Source organism: Cnephaeus nilssonii (assembly GCF_951640355.1).
Source record: "Cnephaeus nilssonii genome assembly, chromosome: 13".
In the NCBI taxonomy this organism is placed as follows: domain Eukaryota; kingdom Metazoa; phylum Chordata; class Mammalia; order Chiroptera; family Vespertilionidae; genus Cnephaeus; species Cnephaeus nilssonii.
The window spans coordinates 19,115,263-19,139,238 of NC_137084.1; the positions used below are offsets into that span (position 1 = coordinate 19,115,263).

A 23,976-nucleotide genomic window follows, 5' to 3' on the forward strand; every position below is an offset into this window, starting at 1 on the left:
TAAATACATACTGAGCTCTAGCTGGTTTGGCTCAGTGGATAGAGTCCACTGAAAGGTCCCAGATTGGATTCCAGGCAAGGGCACATGCCCAGATTGCAGGCTCCATCCCCAGTAGGGGGCGTGCAGGAGGCTGCCGATCAATGATTCTTTCTTATCATTGATGTTTTTCTCTCTCTCTCCCTCTCCCTTCCCCTCTGAAATCAATAAAAATATATTTATAAATAAATAAATACATATTGAGCGCCAACAGAGTTCTAGGATTTAGGAAACTGGTGAACAAGATGGAAACAGCACCAGCCTTCCGGGAGCATACAATCTAACAAACGGTTCAGATAAGTAAACTGACAGTAAAACAAAAACATAAAAACAATAACAACAACAAAAAACACTCGATAATGCTATTCTACAGGTAGAGCTTCAGCCACTGCCAACTTGAGTTAGAAAGGCGAACTGTGATTTCTTACTCACTCCCTCCTGGGAGAACAAGAGAGCTGTTTGAGACCCCTCCCCTGACCCATTCTATTAGAGGCAACTATGGAAGGGGGCGGGGGGCTGGCTGCAGAACTGAGTGGCTTAGGAAGACTGGAGTGAAGGGGGTACTCATACAGGGAGGCTATTAGGTGGCTGGGGGATGGGGCACTGTGAGGGGCTTTCAGGAGAGCATAAAGCAGCTGGTGAGCTGGGCTGAGGATGCAGCATAGAGAACGGAACAGAAACGGTAGCCAGAGTGCAGATAAAGCATGAGTCCCAGCGGGCCCTCGCCAGCTGGATCGCAGGCAATCAGGAGCCGGGGATTGGAGACCCCACCCCTGCTGTGACATCACAGGGGAGTGGAGTAGAGACGAACAAAAAGGGGTCCCCCGCCCTGGCCTTGGACTCTTGGCAGCCCAGTGTCAAGAGCAGAGAGAGCCTGGGCTCTGGGCTAGGGTTGCCTGACTTAAAGGAGCAGGCTCCCCATTCCTCAAGCCCCTCTAAACTGCCCCCTCCAGGCCTCCTTCATCCCCGTCTCCCGGTCTGAGGACCTCTGCCTCCCGAAGCCACCACTGGGTCCCTCTGAGCAGTCCATGAGCACTCTCTCAGGATGAACTGCATGTCAGATTTCTTCACCTACGAGACCACCAAGTCTGTGGTTGTGAAGAGCTGGACCATTGGGATCATCAACCGGGCAGTCCAGCTTCTCATCATCTCCTACTTTGTGGGGTGAGTCTGAGGCCCTTCAGGTCCCGGGAGGGGAGGGCTGCCCGGTGTCCTGGCCCCCTTCTCCCCTCCGTGGTGCTGCCCAGCTTCCCCAGCGTCTCCTCTCTTGGGGAAACAGCCTGGTGGAGGTGTGTCTCAAGGACCGGACTCTGCCGCCCTCATCGGGGATCTGGTCCCAAGAGGAGTTTCCCCCCCAGTAAGTCCCCACAGGTGTAGAGTGGTCTGTAGGCACACACCCCGAGGGGAGTCCTTGCCCTGGCACCACCCTCCACCAGGAGAGGTCCCAGGGGACCATCTCCTCTCTCCCTTCTCTCATCCCCACCCTCAACCAGAGAACAGGCAGACCAGACCCCCTGACACATCTTCCCACTGACCTCAGTCAACTCTTTGGGGCCTCAAGAAGAATAGGGGGACAGAAGACACTGAAACACGGGAGATGGTGACAGCGTGATTTCGAGGTGGGAAGGAGAGAACTGCATTCGCTTTGGAGTGAGGGCTCCCCTCCTGGCATGGGGGGGGGGAGAGGAGGTAGAAAAGGGGGAAGCCCTTGTGCTTGGAGGGTCAGACAAAGCAGGGGGGTCTTTCCCGTAGGAGAGAGGGAGGAACACAGGCACCAATAACATTCCAGGGAAGAGTTTTTTAGGAGAAAAGTGACTTTTCTGAATATGGTGTAGTGTCCCTCTTCACGAAGCCAGAAATACTCCACTTTGTCAGAAACTGTAAATTCCCTACTTCTACCTGACTTTGTACTGTATAACCCATCCTGGGAGATACTTAAAGAGCCAGGGAGGTCTAAACACCCCGCTCAGCCCCCACTTCTTTGAGGCACCCCCCCCATTCACACACACCCAGACATACACACTCACACAGACACATAGAGTCACACTCACACAGAGACATACACACCCACACACATATGCACACACACACACACACACATGCACAAAAGGCCAAGGAACACAGGATGGCCAGAGGAGAAACATTTCTCATGGTCCTTCACACACACTGGTGGGCCCCAGGACATACAGGTCAAAACTCTGAGGGTTTACTTTCCTGGTGTGCAGGTCTCTAGCTCATGCTGTTCTTTGCGACAATGGGTCTGTGTGTGAGAGACAGCAAGCCACTGACGGCTGCCCTGAGTCCATTCAAGCGAGTGGAAGGAGACATCCTGGGGGCGTGCGGCTGGAGCTGCGGGTGAGGGGCCTCCTTGCTGTAGGTCGCAGCCGTGGGAGGGTGTGCGTGGACAGGTGGGAAGACAGGGATGAAGGGATTTGGGCTCCGTGGGCTTGGTGAGAGCCAGGAAGCTCCGGTCATGCAGATGTTGTAGACAAGGCTGCTCGCAGGGACACTAGAGAAGGGACTCAAGCTCTGGGGTCGGATTGAGTGGCCTTGACGCTCCCTTCCAAGTGTGAGGTTTTGTGAGATGTTTGCAAATGTTTCGCGTCGGCATCTCCGGAGCCTGGCTCAAAGTTGGTTCCTGAAGGTTCGTGTTCACGTGCACGTGTGATGCTGGGACTGTTTACACGGAGCCACACGACGGGTATGTTGGTCCAGGCGGGTGCCCAAAGCTGCCTCAGCACATTCCCGGCCTGGCCCGGCTCTGTTGGCTCCAGGCAGAAGATGGTGGGTAGAGGCAGCCAGCTCCTGGACCAGCCTCCTCAGCACCCCACTGCCCCGTCTGTCCCTCATCAAGGTTCAGTCTGATGCTCCGACCACCCCTTGGTGCTGGAGCCTGGCCTGTTGGTGCCAGCACGAGATGGCGTCTTGGTATCCAACCCCATTCATCTCCCAGCCTGACAGCTCCCCCCAGAGCAGCTCCTTCCATTTGCATCGTCGGGTGTACTCTGCAGCCCAGCTCTCCCCCCACCACTCCCCCCCAATCCCCGCCTGAGCCCCATCTCTGTGCACATGAGCCCATGCACCATTAGGACTTCCTGATTCCATTAATTTAGCACAAAGTGATGGAGTGTCTGTTCAGGCCGGGCACTGTGCACCGAGGCTGGAACAGTGGGCAAACGCAGACACGGTCCTCACCCTCATGGAGCCTACAGTGCAAGAGACGGACATTAATCAAATAATCTCTGCAAACAAATATAAAATTTCAACTGGGGTCCAGGGTTCAAAGAAGAGACACAGAGTGCTAGGTAGAATAGCGGCTTGTATGCAGGCATTGGCCTTGGTCAGGGAGCTAAGGAAGGTTTTCTGCAGATGCGGCATTCAAGCCAGACCTGAAGGACGAGACGGAGCAACCCAGGGAAGGGAGAGAGTTCAAGGCAGAGAAGCCCAGCTCTGGCAAGGGAACGGGCCTGACTAATGGGGAGAAGAAAAGGTCTCTATGGCGGAGCAGGAGGAGCAGGGGGAGGGGGGTGTAAGGTGGGGGCAGGATCCCAGGTGGACCCCAGACCTCAGACACCTCCAGTCTTTCCTTTTTACAAAAGAGGAATGGAAGGGAAGCTATTGAAACATTCTAGAGTGTGTGTGTGTGTGTGTGTGTGTGTGTGTGTGTGTGTGTGTGTGTGTGATTGAGAGAGATTGAGAGAGATTGAGAGCAACAGACAGACATGATGAAATATGAATTGAGAAGACCACTCTGGCGGCTGAAATGCCAAGGGATTGGAGTGGATGCCGGAAAATGTGTTAACAGGTGGGCAATGGAGAGAGATGACTGTGACTTGGGCTCAATAGAATTTGAAAGGATTTGTAATGCTGTGATGTTAATGCTTAATACTCGCTTCTTCCACTGTATGCCCGTCGGGGGTAGACCAGATGCACAACCTTACCTAGGACATGTGTGCCATGAGCCAACCATTTCTCTTAAGCACTCACAGCAGCACACCACCTAATCGTCTCCATACGTGCTCCCACCCCCGCCCCTGGCCTCAGTCTGTGATTGACACCACTTCAATACTGGTTTCTTTACCCACCCCAGGTGCACAGAGAGGGCAGGACCTGCCTGGTGTTTCTCCCACTGTCCTTCCTGGGCCCAGGGGGTAATCCAGTCTCCTCTATGGGGTGGGACTTCCTAAGAGCCAGTCTCTTTTCTGGGTCCCATGAAGACCCGAGGAGGGAATAGGAGATCCCTGGGGCCTGAGTTCCCATAAACACTGGCCAGTGCCCGGCCTGAGCTTGGTTTTCGCAAACTAGCGGTGAGGGGAATCCCAGCCCTTCGGTGCTCCCGCCATGGAAGGACCTGTGGTGGCTGACGGTGCCTCTGGCCCCATCGCAGGCCTGTTCTCCCCCTCCTGTTCCTCTCCCCCCTCACCCCCCACCCCGCACCCCCGCAGGGCCTGATCCACAAGCTCACTATTTGCACAGCCACCCTCTTTGCTTCATTTCAAATGAAGAGTCTGCCTCATTTCAGATCTTATGTAGAAGCACAACACATAAGGCTGTTCAAATGGGGAGGCGCTCTAGTTCAGAAAAGGGCTGGAATTCCACCTCCTTGGCCCCCACCCCATCCTCTTGCCCGAGGAAGCACCCTGAGGCGCCTCGTTGGGCGGGAAGACCTGCTGGAACCCCCTCTTACAGGTTTAGAGAGAGCACTGGTTTCATGTGTCCCCTCCCCCTCACCGCAGCCCTATGATGGGGAGACTGGGGGATGTGGAACACCTGGTTAGAAGCCTCCCTCTGACACCAGAGGTGGGGTCCGGACAGGTCACTTCACGCCTCCAAGCCTCAGTCGCTGTATCTGGAAAATGGGTTTAGGAATGCCTCTCCCGGGGAGTGATGGTGAGGGGAGGTAACATGTGTCCGTTCGTTGCCTGAGTTGGGGGACTCCGTAATAGATGGTAACTGTCATTACTGCATAGACCACCCCCCCCCATCACGCCTCCCCCTTTCCCGCCCAGCTCACGCCTCCCGGAGAGACCCCCGTCCTCCGGCACACACAGCACACCCTCCTCACACCCACTCCCTGGCCTCCTCCCTGCACACCCCACCTGCCAAGGAGCTGCCACCCGCCTTCCGCTCTATAAATAATAAACCAGGAACACAAGAAAAAATAAGTCAGAGCCGCGGAGTCAATGCCAGGAACGAAAGGCTCGGTCCTGCCCCATCGCCTGAGCCCTGGCCTCCAGAGACCCACGCCGCCCTCCGTTCTGGAAATGAAGCATCCCCGCATTCTCGAGCGGCCCTGCTGACGTGCAGGCCCCACAGGGCCACGGAAATTCTCCTGCCTGTTATTTAACTCGCAGGGAGAAATCTGCTGCGGCCGCTCCTCCCCACTGGGCACCAGGAGGAGCTGGAGAAGGAGGGGCTGGGGGGAGGGGAGAGGTTGGTTAATGGCTCCTCCCGGCCTCTGGAGATGCGCCTACGCTGGGAGATGCTTTCCCCGGGCAAGGACCAGGACCCAGTTCCGGGCCAGCTGCGGCCAGGTCCTGACCGGGGACACAGCTGGACACCCTGTGGCGAGGCCATGGCCAGGTCCTGACCCGGGACACAGCTGGACACCCTGTGGCGAGGCCATGGCCAGGTCCTGACCCGGGACACAGCTGGACACCCTGTGGTGAGGCCATGGCCAGGTCCTGACCCGGGACACAGCTGGAGACCCTGTGGCGAGGCCATTGCGAGCAGTCCGCCGGGGTTGGAACCCACATACAGGTTTCCTTCTTTGTGGCGTGATGATAACAACGAAGCCGTGTCGTGGGCTGGTGGTAAGGACTCGGTGAGTCCTTCACCCGACGGCACTTAGCATGCTGGGCTGATTACACCGAGTGGCCAGATTCTTATGATCTCTGAACGCATAATAATCCGGCCACTCAGTGTACTTATGTATAAGGGAAAGCTTGCAAATCTTGATGTGTCAAGGGACCAGGAGATAGTGGCCCCCAGCCTCTGGGATCATTTATCTTTCTATCATTTTCTAACTACCCACAATGCAGTTCTTATACATGGAAAAGCCTTATTTTAAAATCCCAATTCTGTGGGCAGGCAACACTGAGGGGCCAGATTATTATGCGTCCAGAGATCATCATAATCTGGCCGCTCAGTGTATGTGGCATTGACCATCTGAACTCTGCTTCTCGTCGGCAAATGCTCCCAAACTTTAAGAATGGGGATGGAAGGCGGGGTGTGTGTCAGGAAACCATTTCACTAGATCCCTGGTGGGCAAACTGCGGCTCGCGAGCCACATGCGGCTCTTGGGCCCCCTGAGTGTGGCTCTTCCACAAAATACCACGGCCTGGGCGAGTCTATTTTGAAGAAGCGGCGTTAGAAGAAGTTTAAGTTTAAAAAATTTGGCTCTCAAAAGAGATTTCAGTCGTTGTCCTGTGGACATTTGGCTCTGTTGACTAATGAGTTTGCCGACCACTGGGACTAGATCAACGCTCAGCGATGTCTCCATCCCGTGGCCAAGCACTGAGGTGCCGGAGGGTGAGCTGAGCGCCCAGCAGTACAACCGCCGTGGGCTGGGAGCAGAGAGCTGGGCCGCGACCTCCCGCTCGCTCCGCTCCGCAGCGCCCCAGCCCCGAGCAAGGATGCTCGTTTTGGATAGGTTCCTGGAAGGTGCTCCCTCCACTCTGCTGGGGCCTGAGACGGCGGATGAGAGACTTCTCCGTGGGCCACGCTCCCTTGGGAGATCCTGATGAACACCCACTTCCCTTCCAAGAGGAAACAGATAAAAGCGCCGAGGAAGCTCAGCTCCCGGCTCCCCGGACTTCCGCAGGGGCGCGGCGTTCACAGAGCGTCTTACAAGCAAGCGGACGGCTCTGCACGGGCTTCATCCGGATGCGGCCGGCTGTAGGGCCGTGACCGTGAGACAGGTGGCAGGTTGGGAGCCACCTGCCGGCGCTGGCTGGGCCCCCCCGCCTTCCTCTCCCACTCGAGAGAGCGCCCAGGACTCAGGCCCATGACCGAGGCCTGGCAGGGGGGTTCCTCTGAACCCTCTCCCCAAAAACTGACCAAGCAGCCACTGGCAAATGGCAGCCCGTGTTCAAAGAGGCATGACGGGCAGGTGCCCATCCCGCAAGTGACTGACCCCCAGCATGGCCCCGGAGCTGCACCCCCTGGCATCTTCCAGCATCGGGGCATTCCAGAGGCCACCCGAGCCAACCCCTCCCCGGGAGGTGGGCATCCGGCTTCTCCGTGAGACTTCCCAGGCCTGTGGCGCTCACCGCCTCCCACCGCCGCCCCCGGCCCACTCTCGGGGTGAGAAAGCTCCTGGGCTTGGAGGCCTAACCCCCTCGCTACAAAGTCCTCGGGTCATCCCACGCGCTGCCCTGAGCAGCTTCCCAGCCCCCAGATTTGTCTTCTCTGCCCTACACCGCCTCCCACTCCTTCCGCTCATCCTCATCTTGCGCCCCCCTGGTGAGCATGCGGGGGCCGGGGGGGGGTGGATGACCCGAATCCAGCGCCCCCAAATGCACGCCCCTGGGTTCCACAAGACGTCACCACGTTTCTCCAAAACTGGGAGTGTGCGGCGTTTCCCAAGCACATTGGATGAGGTTTTCTCACCTGTGCCTCGGGCCGGTGCCTCGCCCTATGCCCTCTGGGACAGATGGTACTGCGCCTCCTGCTGGAAGCGTGGTTAGTGAGGCCGCGTGGCTTGAGCCTTGAGGGCTGTGGTGGGTGATTTCTAACGGAAAGGCGGGCACCTCACAGAAACGCAGGAGGAAGAAGCCAATGCAGGTAAATGTCCACTAGGTGGCAGCACAATCCAAGGAATGCGATCATCAGAGGCTCCTCCCTCCCAGCCCAACTCCTTCCACCTGCCAGGTAGCGGCTCAGCCGCTGCCCCGCCCTCCTTCTCACCTGAGGCTTGCACAGATGGGGACTCTGCCAGGTGCCCAGTTCCCAAGCATCTTCATCGGCCTGTTCATTCACACCTGCTGTGTGCGGGCGCTTAGGATACGGCCAGGCACCAAGCCTCCATGCAGAGTCGGAGGCCCAGGAGCCTCTGCGCCTTCTGTCTCCCGGATTCCTGCCGGGGAGGAGGCCTCTGTCACCTGCAGGAACAATAATGCGTTCTCAGCGGGGTGATGTCACCCTCAAGGGGTGAGAATTGGTGTCTGAAGAATAAAAAAATGTCTCGTTTTATGTGTAAAGTGCAAATATACATATAGTATGTAAATTGATACGGATCATATTAAAATTTCATGGAGGGAGGACAATTAGGGGGAAAAGTCTAAAAGTGCTCCTTCAGCAGGAAATGGGGGAAGGATGGAGAACAGTGGTCTAAGCCAAGTCAGGGCTCACTGTGAAGCCCACCCCCGCCCCCTCCCACACACACAGACAGGCCCCCCCTGCTAGGCCCCTGTGGTCCGTGTGGGCAGGAAGGTAACCCCTCCGGCCTCTGTCTGATGGGCCCTTCTCTCCATCCCGCCCCCTGCCCAGGTGGGTTTTCTTGCACGAGAAGGCGTACCAGGTGCGGGACACATCCATTGAATCCTCCGTGGTAACCAAGGTGAAGGGCTTTGGACGCTACGCCAACAGAGTCATGGATGTGTCTGATTATGTGACACCACCCCAGGTATGGTCCCCCTACGGCCGGTGGCTGTGTCGACGCCCAGACCTGGGCAGGTTGGCGGGGAGAACCCGTGCATCCGTGGCCCAGAGCAGTGGCTGGGGGGGGGGGGGGGGCGGTTAGCCTCCTGAGTCAGCACTGGGCATCCTCTTGTTCTGCCACAACCTGTCCTGTGATCAGGCTGACACACAGAGGGAGCGTGAGGGGCCAGGGGGTGGTAGGAAGAGCCCGGTTTGGAGCCCACGTCTGCCTTTATTAACCTGTGACCATGGCCAAATCTCTTAGCGAGATGGCACTGTTGCCTTTTCCTCTCCATTCTTCTCCCAAGGGCACCTCTGTCTTTGTCATCATCACCAAGATGATCGTCACTGAAAACCAGATGCAAGGGTTCTGCCCTGAGGTGAGGCGGGGGAGGGAGGCTGGGTGAGGCTGGTCAAGGAAGAAGACGCTGGAAGGGAGAGGTGGCAGGGAGGGGCGTGGGTGTAAGCAGAGGTCCTAGGTCCAGCCTTGGAGCCTAGTCCTGGGACCGACCTCCACCCCCTAGAGGCCCCCGGCTGTGGGGAGGCAGTGGGTGCCAAGGGGCTCACCCAGGCTGGCCCAGGGCCCTCCACCCACCCGTGGACCCGTCTCCCCACAGAGCGAGGACAAGTACCGCTGTGTATCAGACAGCCAGTGCGGGCCTGAGCGCTTCCCGAGTGGGGGTGAGTGGACCCCCTTCCCCACCCCCTCACAACCCCAAGTGGTAGTGGGACCCCGGGGGGGGGGTTCCCAGCCCGGGGATGGGGGTGACAGCCGTGCCATGAGGTGGTGAGTGATGTCCAGGAGGAGCCAGGGGAAGGAGAGAGATGGGTCCCAAATGGCTCCCTAGAGGCGGTGCCATTTGAGCTGGGCCCTGGGGGATGGAAGGACAGAGGGGCTTGAAAGGGGCCATTCTAGGCAGAAGGAACAGTCAGCAAAGCCTCGGAGGCAAGGAGGAGCCTGCTGTGACTGGGGCCTGGGGACCTGTGAGAGGAGGGGTCACCTCCGAGGCTTGCCTGGGGCTGGGGAGGGCCAGGGAGAGCTCTGCGGGCCGACGTGCCACAGGGACCTCCCTTGCCCTGCCTGTCCTCTCTGTCCGCCTGCAGGACCCCTGCATGTGTGTATAACTGGGGGGCGTCTCCGATGAGGAGGGGTGGGGTGAGGGAAGGGCGTGGCAAAGGGCCAGACTAGCACACAGCACTGTGCCCGCCCTCACAGGGATCCTCACCGGCCGCTGCGTGAACTACAGCTCCGAGCTCCGCACCTGTGAGATCCAGGGCTGGTGCCCTGCCGAGGTGGACACGGTGGAAAGGTGAGGGCCTGCGCCGGGCGGGAAGAGGGCCCCCACCCAGGCTCCCCTGTGCCACTGTGGGGGGCCCGGCACCCCTGAGCTGTCAGGGGGTCTTGTGGGCACCCGCCCCCGTGTAGTGTCCAGCTTCCTCCCAGCTCAGCTCACCTGCCACCCTCCCGACCTCTGACCCTCAGACCCGGAGAGGCCCTGGCCACGTGCCCGTTGGGCGATGTCCACCGGGTGAGGGCTCCCTGCTCCCCTGCCCCCTCCTTCTGTGCTCACACAGGCCGGTCATGATGGAAGCCGAGAACTTCACTATTTTCATCAAGAACAGCATCCGCTTCCCCCTCTTCAACTTTGAGAAGTGAGTCCTTGCTCCCCCCTGAAGCCAAGAGGCAGTGCGCCCACCCCTCGTTCTTAGAGGGGAGGAGATGCTGGTCAGCACGGGGTTCTCCCCATTTTCTCCCCGTCTCCCGGGGGCTCCTGATCCCCATCTCCCAGCCAGGTCTCCCCACCAGCCCTGACCACTGAGTATCAGGTGGACTCGGGCCAGTGTCTCTGCCAGCCACCTCCCCCCCACCCCACCCCACCCCACCCCACCCCACCCCACCCCGCCTGGGAGGGGGCCATTAGACATGAGTCCTCACGACCCTGAGATGGGACAGAGGGTGACAGGAGAACGATGCAGGGACAGAGGTGAGGTCCCCTGCCTGGGCGCGCGGAAGGGCCCTGAGGCTCGGGAAGGCTGGAGAGAACCTTGTGGGGGGGAGGCCGGTCTCCACCTTGACCCTGAGCCTGGCCTCTCTCCTTTCCTCCTCCCTTCCCAGGGGGAACCTCCTTCCCAATCTGACCGCCGCCGACATGAAGACCTGCCGCTTCCACCCTGACAAGGCCCCCTTCTGCCCCATCCTGCGGGTGGGGGATGTGGTCAAGTTTGCGGGGCAGGACTTTGCCAAACTGGCCAGCACGGTGAGGACCGGCCCACCCCTGCGCGGACTTGGGGACCCTTTGTGGGGCGGGGATGCTGGAGGAGCGGAGCCGCAGCGAGGCAGCGCCACCTGGTGGAAGCATCCCAGGCCTGCCGCCACCTGTCCTGAGTGGTCCTGCCTCCTCACCCTTCCCCTCCAAGCCCCGTTTCCCATTCCGGTCTTCACGCCTCACCTGCACACAGACACAGAGGGGCCCTGGGGCTCTGAACTTTGGACCTGCGCCACTTTCTCCCGTGTTGTAGGGTGTTGTAGGTGAGGGACTGACGACCCCAAAAGCAGGAGGTAGCGCCTCGGGGGCTCACCCTGAGCTGCACACTTCCCTACAGAGCAACAGGGGGTGGCACCTCCCTTTTCTTCCTCCCCACCTGCGCCCTCCGCCGAAGAATGCAAAGCACTCTCGTGTCTGTTGGGGGTGCTCCCCACCCGCACCCGGAGGAGGCGGGCCCCTGAGGGCTGCGGGAGAGCTCACACCTGCCCCCTTTCTGCAGGGCGGGGTCCTGGGCATTAAGATCGGCTGGGTGTGCGACCTGGACAAGGCCTGGGAGCAGTGCATCCCCAGATACTCCTTCACCCGGCTCGACAGCGTTTCTGAGAAGAGCAGCGTCTCCCCAGGCTACAACTTCAGGTAACCCTGGGGCACCCGGGCAAAGAGGCCAGGGCTTGTGCTAAAAACTGCATCGGAAGAATCAACGCGTATTGGGAAGGAAGGCTCCCATGTGTCAGGCTTCTGTTCAAAATTAGGCAGGACTTCCCCACAGGCAGCTCTCAGAGACAGACAGGCCATCCTGTGAGGTCGTGGCTGCAGGGAGGGACCACGCCAAGGATTCATGCCGCGCTGGTGGGCGGCGGTGAGGCCAGAGGGCCAAGGTCTCCTGGAGTGTTGGGTTCTGTGGTTCTGAGTTCGTTTTTCCGTTTTTTCCGCTCTGGCTCTGAGGCCGGTAGGTGCCTAGGCCATGCCCAGGCAGCCCCATCCCTTCTTCTGCGCCTGCGTTCTCTGAGGGTTCTCGCTCCGCAGAGCTAGGGCAATAGCTGGTATCGTCTTCCCGAGACGGAAATTTTGTATTTCTGTCCAGAACCAGGAAATGTCACTGGAGGCACAAGTGGCAATCACAGTGGTCGTTCGTTCCTCAGCGCCTTTCGAACAAGAACTCAAGCCAGTCCCTAGTAGCATCTAACTGATATTCCCAAAGGCCTTGGGACACCAGAGACCCCCCCTTCCCCCCTCCCACTTTGCACACAGGGAAAGAGGAGAGCCGGGGAGAAGCTACTTGGAACCAGCTGAAAGCCCTTGAGCAAGCCCTTGACCTTCTCCCCTCCACCTACTTTCCCATCCGTGAAAGGGCAATGGTATCGTTATCTCCAGGATCCTATCAGCTAGTGTCTGAAAAGCTTTAGCTCTCTGTTGTTTTTCCCTTAATTTTTGAAGATCCTGACGTTTCTGGCAGGGCCCTCAGGACTCTGTGTTATACACCAAACAGGCTAATTAGCTAAATAGGCAGTGATCAGGGAAAAATCCCTATAAGAACATACCAAATCTATATGTTCAAAGAATTGTTACTCAAGTTTCCTTTGTTGTAGTGGTATTTCTCAATATAATGAGATACATAAGCCAAAAAAAAAAATCATTTCACCTTTTTTTTTTTTTACCTTTATCCTTTGTACCATTCTATTAAGCTTTATCTTTAATCGTTTAACATATGCATGTGTAATCTCTGGAAAGAAGAATTTTAAAAAAAAATTGAAAGTGCTTTCATAATCAACTCCCAACTTTAAAAAAATCATAGGAAACAACACATATTTTAAAGTAGTTTAAAAATACTGTTTGGCTCCCTCGCAGAAATTGGCATATTTATTCAGTCGGGTACATCACACTGAAATCAATACAAAGGATTTCATATGATAGCTTAAAATAGAAACATATTAATAAAATTCTCATGATCTAAACTGCAAGTTTTCATCTTCATAACTTCCCTCTGGCCGTTGGGAATTCTTCAGTCCTCCAAATAACTTACTTGGCAGGAAAGCTTATGAAGAGTATAACTATTAGGAAGACCCCGGCTAGTGGTGTCATACAGTTTTAGAGCAATGTCTTTCATTTAAAGAATTGGTTTGGAGTTCTTTGTAGTGATCTGTGGTGTACACACACACACACACACACACACACACACACACACACGAATGCATGCACACCTCGCCTAGGCACAGCAGGACATGAGGCAGACTGGTCCTAGGTAAGCTTGTCTTCGGAGAGACAGGTCAGAGATCTCTGAGGATCCCGTGAACATAAATCCCGGGGGGCCTAAGGGAACCATCTGAGAGGTGTGGCCTCCACACCAAAGACCTCCAGCCAGAATATGAGGGGGCGAAGCTGCCCAATTTGATCCTGGTGATTTAAAAGACTTCCCAGAGGAATAGCACTGGTGTGGGGAGTATCTGATGGCCTTGGCAAGCAGAGGGCTCTGCCCAAGCTCCCTGAAGTCACTCCCTTGGGTGTCTACCCACTCACCTTCATGCTATCTTCGAGCTGCTGGCACTCCATGGACACCCAAGGCTAAGCTAGGAGCCCACATAGGGCCTCCTTTCTGAATCCTGAGATGGGAGGAAAAGGGCCACAGCCAGGGTCAGCGTGGGCGCGGGGCAGTTCCCGGGATGGGTACAAAGTATGCTGCTCCTGAGAACCCCACCAGCTCCTTGTAGGTAGGCACGATACTGGGCACTGGTTCATTGTTCCCCACCCCACGCCCCACAGGGAGGCGCTACAATCCCCCCACTTCATAGGAGAGAAAAGGGAGGCGTGCAGACTTAAATATGTTTCCCAATGTCGCAGAGCCAGTAAGCGTGGGAGCCTGCATGCAGACATATTTTCTTGAATGATGTCCACCCCAACCAGGAAGGCTAGGGACATGGGCACGTGTTAATCCTCAGAAACGCACGCCTATGTGCGTGTGGGCGAACGACTAGCTTTGGGGGGGGGGGGGGCGGTCACAGGACGTAGCCTGGACTTTTGTCTCCCAAACAAACCCATCTGCCTTTCCGACAGTGGCCAGGTTTTGTTCCACGTCCTACCATCCTGTCCTACAGTTTGTTGCCTTTTGCTCTGGAGGGAATGGAATCCTTCAGCCAAGACTCAGCCTTGTTTAATATGCAAACTCAGACATCCAGAGGCAGCTGGAGACTCGCATTTCCATCACTAATGACTTCTGCAGCTCCTTTCCAAACCCCACCCCCATTTTTGGAGGCTCTTCGCCTGCAGAATCCGAGATTTAGAGAAGCTCTAGCTGTTGAAAACCCCTCGGAGACACCTAGAGGGAGGCGGTCATTGTACAGATGAGGAAGTAGGAACTTCAAAGGGGGAGTGATGTGCCCAAGGTCACGGGTGCATCTTAGAGGTCATTTGCTCCCAATGCCTACATCCGTCTCTCTGCAAAGCAGCCCTAGACAAGGGACCGCTTCGCAAGATGGCCTGTCCGTCATCGGATGGCCTCGCATTGTTGTATTGAGCCAAAATGTGTCTCCCACCCAAAGTACCTGGTGCTGTCCATCTAACCTTATCTTTGTTTATGTGATCTGACGGTTTCCGTCTGTCTCTACCTCCCTATAATTTGCCGGCAAGATTTTATTTTACTCCTAAGTCTATTCTGCATGGCTAAAGATTCCGGGGGCTGCTTTAGCTTGTTTGTGGGTTGTTGTTTTTTAACTTGGTATTTTTAAGACGCCTCTTTCCAAGTACCTTGAGAGTGTGCCGTTGGTGCCTTCGTCTGGCTTGGTAGTGGGCAAAGGGCAGCATTTCTGAGAATAAGAACTGGCGAGAGTCACCAGTTCAACGGTGCGAGGGTGAACGGCACCCCAGTGTTGGTGTTCCTGCAGGGGTAGTTCCTGCAACACAGGGGGCCCTCAGTTCACCAGAGCAGGGTGTTGACCAGAGCACCCCACTCCCCAGAGCTGGGAGCTGACACTGCCGTGTGTGAGTGTGGCGTGTGAGTTTGCGGGTGAGGGTGAGTGTCTGTGGGTGAGTGTGAGTATGAGTGTGGGTATGTGTCTGCGAGTGACTGAATGTGTGCATGCGTGTGTGCGCGCGTGCGTGCGTGTGTCAGTGAATAGATGCGTGTGGGTGTGAGTGTATAGGCAGAGATGGTACAAAGACAAATTAAAAATACTGTATCAGTCAGGGTCCCAGCAGGAAACAGATGGCACATGCAAATTGGGTAATTTGAGGAGAGTATAATGCAGGGAGTGTTGCTGAAGTGTGGGCAGGGTGCAGGGATACCACAAAGGATCCTGCAGTGCTGGGGCCGGGGTCTGAAGGGGCCAGGGCAGGAAGACGTGACTGGAACCCGGAGACAGAGATAGGACACAGCAGCCTGATGAGAACTAGGACCCAGCCACGCCCCCTCAGCAGCCAGCAGCCAGCAGCCAGGCAGCAGGCCGAGGCAGCCCAGGGCAGGGTGGGGAAGGAAGGGAGGAACACTGGTGTCCCCAGTACCAGGCCTACCAACTTTCCTCCGTGAAATCACAGCCCTTTGGTAACTTTTGGAGGTCGCTAACTCTGTTACACCCCCGACCAAAGCACAAAAGCACGCACCATTGACTGCCCAAGAAAAGTGCAGGTATACATAGCCATGAGCAATGTTGCAGGCAATTTCTTTTGTTAAAAGATACTTTATTTCTACAAATAGGATGTAAATGCATCCTCAGGGTGAGAACCCTAAGACAAATGGGTAGATAAAGCAATGGCCTGGAAACTGGCTTCACTCTGGCTGCTCCCTTGCAGGAAATCAACATCCCACACAGTGTAGTCGGTCTGTTTCCTAATATGTATGTGGCATAGAATTCCGAGACTTTGAAGACCTTTGAAAGCCTATCCCGGGGCCTCAGGTTAAGAGCCCCTCTCGCCCTTTTGCGCCTATTTTTGACAGGATTGACAGCGCACCGCCCACCCCACCCGCACCCCTCAGTAGGCAGAGAGAGATTTTGAAACGCCCAAGACTACAGAGCCCAATTAAGAGGTTCATTAGGACTCAGACCCAGGAACCTGACCCATAGCCATTGCTTCTAGCAAACCTCCCACCATCATATTACTAGCACACACACGCACGCACACACACACACACACACACACACACACACACACACACAAAGAGGCAGCTTAAGGGGTAGCTTGAGGACATAAACCCGGTAGTGACTGCTGGGATGAGGAGAGAGAAGCAGAACGGTGCGCGCAGCAATGTCTGACTCCTGGACTCCTGAGGGTCCCTAGGACAGCGTTGCTGCTGAAAGGCGCTGCCGTCTTGGCTCTCCTCCCCTGGTGTCTGCTAGCGCTCAGCTGCTCGCTGCTCCTCCTGCTGGAAGAGTTTGTGGTGAGTGTTCCATGTTGGAAATGTACCCACAGCAGCTTTCACGAAGCTGAGATTTGGCCGCTGAGCTGCTTCCACACGGAAACGTGCAGATCCGCGAGATCTTGGGCCAATCCACAGAGACTGAATCGAAGCATGCCCTCGGCTTTGATCATCCCTTCTGCAATCCGGGTTTTTCTCCTCCCTGGAGCCATGGAGATGTGTTAGAGCAGACTCCTCCCTCAGCACCACAGAAGCACCTGAAGGCCCTCTTGCCTGGGGCACGTTTGCGTCAATTCTCCATGATCTGTTTTCCTCTTCACTTCCTTTAGGGTACAGTGGGGGGTGGGGGGAGGAGTAATTAGCATGAGCTTGAATTTATACAGCCCTTTGTCACTTTGATGGCTATTGAGTCCTCACAAGGACCAACATTATTGGTAGAAAATATTGGCTAACACTCCCTGAGCGCTTACCAGTGAGCCCAGGATTTAGCAAGTGCTCTTGGTGGATTATTAATCGAGTGAAGAGGGAGAATTTAATAGCTGGAAATCGGAAGCTCAGAGGCTTCATGTATGTGCCCAAGGCCACACAGCAAATAATGCTGGAGCCGGAATCCAAATCCGGGAGGCCTGGCTCCAGGGCCTGGGTCACAACCACAAATATCCTGCTAGGACTGGTGTGGTTGCCCCCATTTTGCAGATGAGGAAACTGAGGCCAAAAAGATTACTCACTGGAGTAGACAGCTAGTAAGCTGGCTCTCAGGTACATCTTCCAGCCCTGTTCCCATTGACCTTTCCCTGCCTTGTGAAAGATAAAAGAAGAATAATACGTTTTTTTTTAAAAAGGATCAACAACAAACCATCTTCAGAATGTCTATCTTTGAGGTTGATTAGGTCTTAGAATATGAGTAAATAAATATGGCTTGGGCCCTTCTCTACCAGGAGGAGTCCCAGCTTGCTCAGGGATGCTGCCCAACCCCCATGCAACGCGTCTGCCAGGAGGCATTTTCCCATCAGTGAAAAATCAGCTGTAAAAGTGTATTTCGGCTGGCAGAATGATTCCCCACCAGGCAGAGAGCTTTGCTGAGAACACCACCTCCTTCACGTAGAAACCCAAATTCCAGGCCCACGTTTTCCCTCGCAAGTCCAAGCCGGATCCTCCAAAGCGTGTTGCTGTTTTCCCTGCTGCTGTAACAGTTACGTGTCCCTGCTTGGGGAAGGGATTGCCACCGCTCTATGGGATCGTTTCTAAACAGATGTCTGAGAGTTCCCAAGGGATTTGTACATCGTGATAAAAACCCTTCTCCATTCAGCAAACGTTTAGGGCTGCCGCCTGCTGCAAATGTCAGCTCAGCGTGGGGAAGCGCTTCTAACGGTTGCAACTACCCAAAGCTGAAAGTGGGCTGCTCGTATAGGTGGTGAGTTCCCTGTCGCTGGAGAGAATCAGGCAATGCAGGAAGCAGCAGAGGGTGGGCAGGGGCTTAGGGTTCCAGGAGCCTGAGTTCTGATCCCAGCTGTGCTTCTCACAGGCCTGGAAAGGCTGACTGTTGCCTGCTGACCACTAGATAATGTCCTGAAAGCTCAGTGCCCCGTACTGCGCTCAGCCCTCACCCCAGCCACACTGAAGCCACCCTTCAGCTAGTGCCATCGTCTCCCTTTCACATTTGGGGAAACTGAGACACAGAGGTGACGTGATTTGCCCCAGGTTATGTAAAGGAGTGGCAAGACCTGGATCCAAGGCCAGACTGGCTCATTTCAAAGCCCTAAGCCACCAGCTCCCCCACTGAGTTGTGGGGGCCCAAATGGAATGATGGGTGTGAGAGCCTCTAGCGTAGTGCTTAGCAGGAGTTAGGGCTTCACACAGCACACAGAGCTGTCCCTGCGTTTTCCCCAGCCCCCCTCCATGGGGCTGGCTCCCCATGGTGGGAACCAGTAGCACCTCCTTTTCCAGGCAGCCAGCTGCCAGATCCAGATGTTTTCTATTTGGGAGAGAACAGCCTGTGGTTCACTCCTGTAGACTAGCTGCACCTGAAGAGCAGGGAGAATTTGGGGCAGCCAGAGGCAGGGGGAGGAAACCCGGAGGCCAATCTGAAAGGTGTCAGGAATCTCTGAAAACATTTATTCCTCCGGCAAGCATTCCCTGCACTGGGCCCTTGGGCAAAGAGGGACCGTGGGAGCTGGCTTGCAGTCAAAAGTCCAAATTATCAACTGTAGTCTGGTGTGTGTGTTTGGTGGGGGGGTGTGAGGGGGGGAGGGGGGGGACTGTAGGAGAGACCCAGATCCTCAGATCCTCCCAGAGATAGGAAAGGTAGCCCGGAGGCATTTCACAGCCTCTGGGCTGGGAAACTGGAAACCAGCTCTCTGGAGAAAGGAAGAAAACATTTTGATTTGTAGCGTTTGCCGATTCCTGTGGTGTAAATATTCCACTGTGGACAGTTTCAAGCTGCAAGTGTGAAATCACTGCACATGGAATTGGGAAGAGACACTGCCTCTTCCATGCATCTCCATCCTCCCAGGGCAGTGCACTTCCTGCTTCCTCAGAAACACTGTGCCTTCCCCGGAGAGGGCCTGAGGGCTTTCTTACTTTTAACTCTCCACCCTCCGGCCTCAGCTTTAGAGTTATTTCACATGAAGGCTTCCCTGACCCACCAGCCGAGGTCAAATGTCTTCCTGGGCTGTGCTCTGAGAAAGGTGCTCCTCTCCCTCCCAGCCCTGAAGTCCAATTTGAGCTACTTATGAATGGTGCAATTCATATTTCTCTCCCTCTCGTGAGAGCAGAGCTTGCCGGTGTATCAGCAGTGCCTAGCACAGTGCCTGGCATACAGTGGCTGTGCTCTAAATATCTGTTTAAATCTTGAAAGAATCAGAAGTCACTGAGCAGGGCCCTGACGGACGAATAGGAGTTTGCAGGGTGGAAGAGGGGATGAGGGGAACAGCATGGGCAAAGGCCCAGAAGTCTACGTCTAGGAAGCAGGTGCAGGAGATAGAGGAAGGCAGGTGGTGTGGCTGGCACCTGCGGGGCACAGCAGGGCATTCTGCAGAGGAGGCTAGGGGAGTGGACTGGGCCAGGTGGGGAGGGGCCCAGTACTCCGAGCCAAGGTGCGGAACGGTGGTGTCCTTCTCCCTGACCCCATCTCTCAGCCAAGAAAACCAAAGCCGGAGAGGTAGGAATCAGAGGATTGAGGAGAAATCTGGGCCCGGGCCGGTGTAGCTCAGCCTTTCCCCTTTTCCGATGAGGCATTGGGGGTCCTCCTCATCTGGGGGTCATGGCTCTCCTTCCTTCCTGTTCTATCCCCGCCAGGGATTCTGGGTGGAGAGCCCCACCCTGCAAGTGTAGAAGGGGGCCCTCGGCCAGAGAACGAAAAGAAACGAGCCAGGACTGAAGAGAAATCGGGCATCAAAAAGAACCATCTGAAAGGCAGGCTAAGAGTCTGGGCGGTTGAACAGGACCTCCTGAGTTTGCATCCCAGCGTCGCTCACTTGACCATTGCTGTTGTGACCTTAGACAAGTGGCTTAACCTCTCTGATCCTGATGACTCCTCTGTAAATGGGACTCGAAACGGCACTGAGTTCCTTGGTGTTGCTATGAGTATTAAATGAGTTAGTGACGTGGCATTAAGCACATAGCACAATGCCAGGCACATAGGAAGCATCCAATCCATATACGTTGTCTGTTATTGTTGCTAATACCATTATCGCCGGGAGGCAGGGGGTGTGATAGTTAAGGAAAATGTAGGTGTTAGGAGTCCACTTTGTCTTGATCTTAGGACATGCTTTAAGCACTAACCTGATCTTGCTTTAATTACTCTCTCTGGACACTGTCTCGTCTGGTCTTCCTCACTCTCACTTCTCAGTTGAGAGAAAAAGCTCAGAAGGTTGAGTGACTTGCGTGGGGTCAAAAGCTAGTTAAAGACAAACGTGGGGCCGCACCCAGACCTCCTAGGACTTTCTTAGTCTCATAGGACGGTAGCATCATCGGAATTCTCTCTGGAATTCTATCTTGAATGACTCCCCAGTTTTAACTCATCCTCTAACTCAGGCTTCCTGGCTGTAAAATCACAGGAGTTGGCAAGAGGTTAAATATTGCTAACTGAGGTAACAAACAACCCATCTCAGTGCTAACATGTGCTCCGGCACAGTGCACTAGGGGCCAGTGGGGGCGGGGCGCTCAGGAGCCTTCGGGGTCTGGGCTCCTGCCACCTATTGACTGGGTCGCCCCTACGCCCTGACTTCTCCCTGGCTCTTGAGCAGCTAGCCATGAGGAAAGGGAGGAGGAGGAAGGTTCGCTGTCACCTCTGGGCCCAGAGGTCACAGACCGCACCTCCCTTCACGTTCTTTGGCAAGAACTCTCGTGGGGCCCCCCGCTAGATGCACGGGGGCTAGATAGAACACAGGGTTCGGCCGCCCGCCAAGAGGGAAGGTGACTCAGCCCCGTGATCGCCGAGCCAGTCTCTGCCCCGCGTTTGGGCCACATTCTGTGACCCCCACCGGCCGCTCTGGCGTGCAGAAGTCAGGACTCCTGGCCCTTCTCTCGGCAGCCGGTCCCCGGCCTCGGGCTGGTCCCCTCCCTCCTTCCCGGCTCGAGGTTCCCTCTCCCTCCCGCCCCAGAAGAGAGCCGGGCCCTGCCAAGCCTCCTCCGAGGGTGGGTGGTGGGTGAGATAATGAGATAATGATCTTATCATGCGTACTGCCTCTCGGAAGGCAGGTGCTGGAGAAAAGCCAAGTCCGCTTTGGTTCTCCTCCCTGTTCCCTCCACAATCCTTCCCGAGATAAATTTAGCCAGCCCTCGCTTGGAGAGGCAGGGCCCAGGATGCCGGCTTTCCGCTCTCCGAGGCGATGCCTGAGCCTCTCTCATGGCTGCAGCCTGTGGCCAGGAATGCAGGCCTCAGGACAGGGCGCAGTCCCGGCCTCCACCCTGCCCCAGACCTCAGCGGCTCGCCCTCCTGCCCCTGCCCAGGGCCCATGGGCTTCCGTTGCCACATCTCAGACAGCGGCGACTCTTCCCCACACGTGATCTTCGTCCAGGCCTGGATTCTCCAGCGGTGGGAGGCAGGGCACAGAGAGCAGAAGGACCGTGTGTTCTAGCCCCCTTGCATCTAGCTGGGGCCGCCCCTGGGCGTCAGAGGCAGGACGGTTCAGGTTAAGAGCAGGGCCTCTGCCCAGCCAGTGTGGCTCAATGGTTGCGTGTTGGCCTGTGAACCAGGAGGTCACGGTTTGATTCCTCATCAGGGAACATGCCCAGGTTGCAGGCTGTCATCATTGATGGCTCTTTCTTTCTCTCCCCTCCTCTCTGAAATCAGTAAAAAATAAAAAATAAAAGAGCAGGGCCTTTGGAGTTGTCAGTGTTGCCTCTCACCAGTCTCCTCATCTGTAAATTGGGGCACCGGTGTCTGCTCCCTGACACTGAGGAGATGCTTGTAGGTTTGCATCTTGTTGGTGCTCTGTCCACGGCGGGTGTGGAGGTGGTGATGGTCCATCCTTAGCCTCAGGCCAACCTGAAAGCCAGTGAGGGCTTCCCCCAGTCTTCTGCCCGCCCGGGCCTGACGCTGCTTTTGCAAACTTCCTTAAAATCTCCTGCGAGGCCTTCTTGGACCTCCTCATCTTTCTAGAAACGACTTCCTTTCTGGGGTCCACCCCCTTCTCCTGCTGGTGCAACTTGAATTCAGACCATGTAGCCTTGGTCTGTGACCTCCCTGCCGCCACCACCAGACCCTAATTGATCCTGTTCATGAAGATGGTCTAGCCCCGCTCTTCCAAGCCTTTATGTCTTAGGAGCGGGGAGTTGCTAAGCGGCAGAGCCAGGCTTCGAACCCAGGCAGGCTGAGAAACCTGCGGAGAGGGGAGTAGGCCAGGCCCTGGGCCACCCAAGCAGGTAGAACCGAGAAAGCCTGGAGTCCTGGCTCAAACGTTCGCACACGTCAGAATTATTGAGGGAAATTATTTAAAAGGAAGAGTCCTGAGCCCCACCCACCGGGATGCTGATTCCATGGGTTCAGGGTGGGGCCGGGGAAGCTGTCTTTTTCACCAGCCCCCCAAGATGCTGCCTGTGAAGGGGGTTGGCCAACCACACAGGTTGGACCATGGCAGGTGTCCCACCAAACCATCTGTACGGGCTGCGCAGTAAGTGACGGCCGTAGGCTCCAGAGGACCCCGTAGGTTCAGGCAGGAGCCCACAGTGGGACCCACCTTTGCCTCTGACCTCCAGGTTTGCCAAGTACTACAAGTTGGAGAATGGCAGCGAGTACCGCACGCTCCTAAAGGCTTTTGGCATCCGCTTCGACGTGCTGGTGTACGGGAACGTGAGTCCTTAGGCTGGGCAGGTGGGTGGACGGGGGAGGAAATTCAGACCAACCCTGGGCCCAGAGAAGGCTCCTGGGCAGGGGTGAGGGGCAGGGTTCTGCTGCTGACCAGCTCTGAGACCTTTAACTCCCGTCTCTATACCTGCACCATGAAGGGGTGGGGCCTGCTGCTCCAAGGTCTCTCTGGCCTCACCCCTGCCCTGCTGGACTCCGCCCACTCGCCTTGGTCTTTGTGCATACAGGCAGGCAAGTTCAACATCATCCCCACCATCATCAGCTCCGTGGCAGCCTTCACCTCCGTGGGAGTGGTGAGTTCAGCCCCGCCAGGCTCTGACTGGTGGCCAATCAGGGTGAGGCCCCTGCTGGCAGGTGTGGACAGGGAACTGAACCCAGGTAAAGCCCTGCTTCAGCCTAGAATGGGAAGCCCAGCCTCTTGCCAGGTGCTCCAGTCTCCTGCACCACCTCCCTGCTCAGCGGGGCCCTGCTGTGTCACCTGCAGTCATGGGAGCTCACTGCCTCCTCAGCAGCCTCCCATCTGCAGGAGGCTGGCCTGGTACAAGGTTCCTGGGCCTCCCCATGAAGGTGGGGGTGGAGACTCCGACACAGCCCCGCCCCCAGGCCAGTCCTGCCCAGTGCCTGGCAGCTCAGGGCCTGCCCGCCTCTCCTCCTTTCCTCCCCCAGGGGACTGTCCTCTGTGACATCATCCTGCTCAACTTCCTTAAGGGGGCCGACCAATACAAAGCCAAGAAGTTTGAGGAGGTGAGTGAGGCCCAGGAGAGGCAGCGAGACAGGGCAGGGAGGGCCACTGGGCCCCAGGGACTCTCAGCCTCCCCAGGGGCTCACCTTCCAGGGGCTTCTGAAGGGAAGTTCACTGGGCCTCAGTGCATACTGGGGGTCCCCACCAGAGGGTGTTTGGCCAAAAGCGGGCTCTGTGAGAACCATGAGGGCTCTGTGAGGACCATGGGGGCTCTGTGGGTGGTCGCTGTTGCCACCCCAACCGTTCATCGTCCCATCTCCATTTCTGGGGCAGGACTAATCCTGCTATGGGCTGGCTCTGGGTTCTGTCTGCCCTTGAGATGCCTGGGTGGAGTCCTGGGATCACACAGACGCGCTGTAGCTCCCCAAAGACCAGGCTGTGCGCCCCGACTGCTGAGTCTGTCCAGTGGGGTCCTTGCCCATAGTCAGAGCACCCTCATGCCAGCCTTTTGCCTGCAGGTGAACGAGACGACGCTGAAGGTCGCTGCCTCGGCCAACCCAGTGTTCCCCAGTGACCAGACCCCAGAGGAGAAGCAGTCCACTGATTCGGGGGCCTTCTCCATCGGCCACTAGGGCCTCCACCCAGGGCCCCACACTCACTGCTGGGCTCCAGACCTCCCAACAGAGGACCCCAC

General features: G+C 56.4%; 1 protein-coding gene across 1 annotated transcript; it reads left to right on the forward strand.

Moving 5' to 3' along the window:
- Positions 1-1,081: 1,081 nt before the first annotated feature.
- Positions 1,082-23,932, forward strand: P2RX3 (purinergic receptor P2X 3; the record flags this gene model as incomplete). The annotated part of the gene is made up of 12 exons (XM_079788807.1): positions 1,082-1,200; positions 8,527-8,662; positions 8,985-9,056; positions 9,294-9,357; positions 9,893-9,986; positions 10,252-10,329; positions 10,793-10,934; positions 11,443-11,579; positions 22,492-22,585; positions 22,828-22,893; positions 23,267-23,344; positions 23,801-23,932. The coding sequence occupies 12 exons, from the start codon at positions 1,082-1,084 to the stop codon at positions 23,912-23,914; spliced, it is 1,194 nt and encodes a 397-aa protein (XP_079644933.1). The 3' UTR covers positions 23,915-23,932.
- Positions 23,933-23,976: the final 44 nt, after the last annotated feature.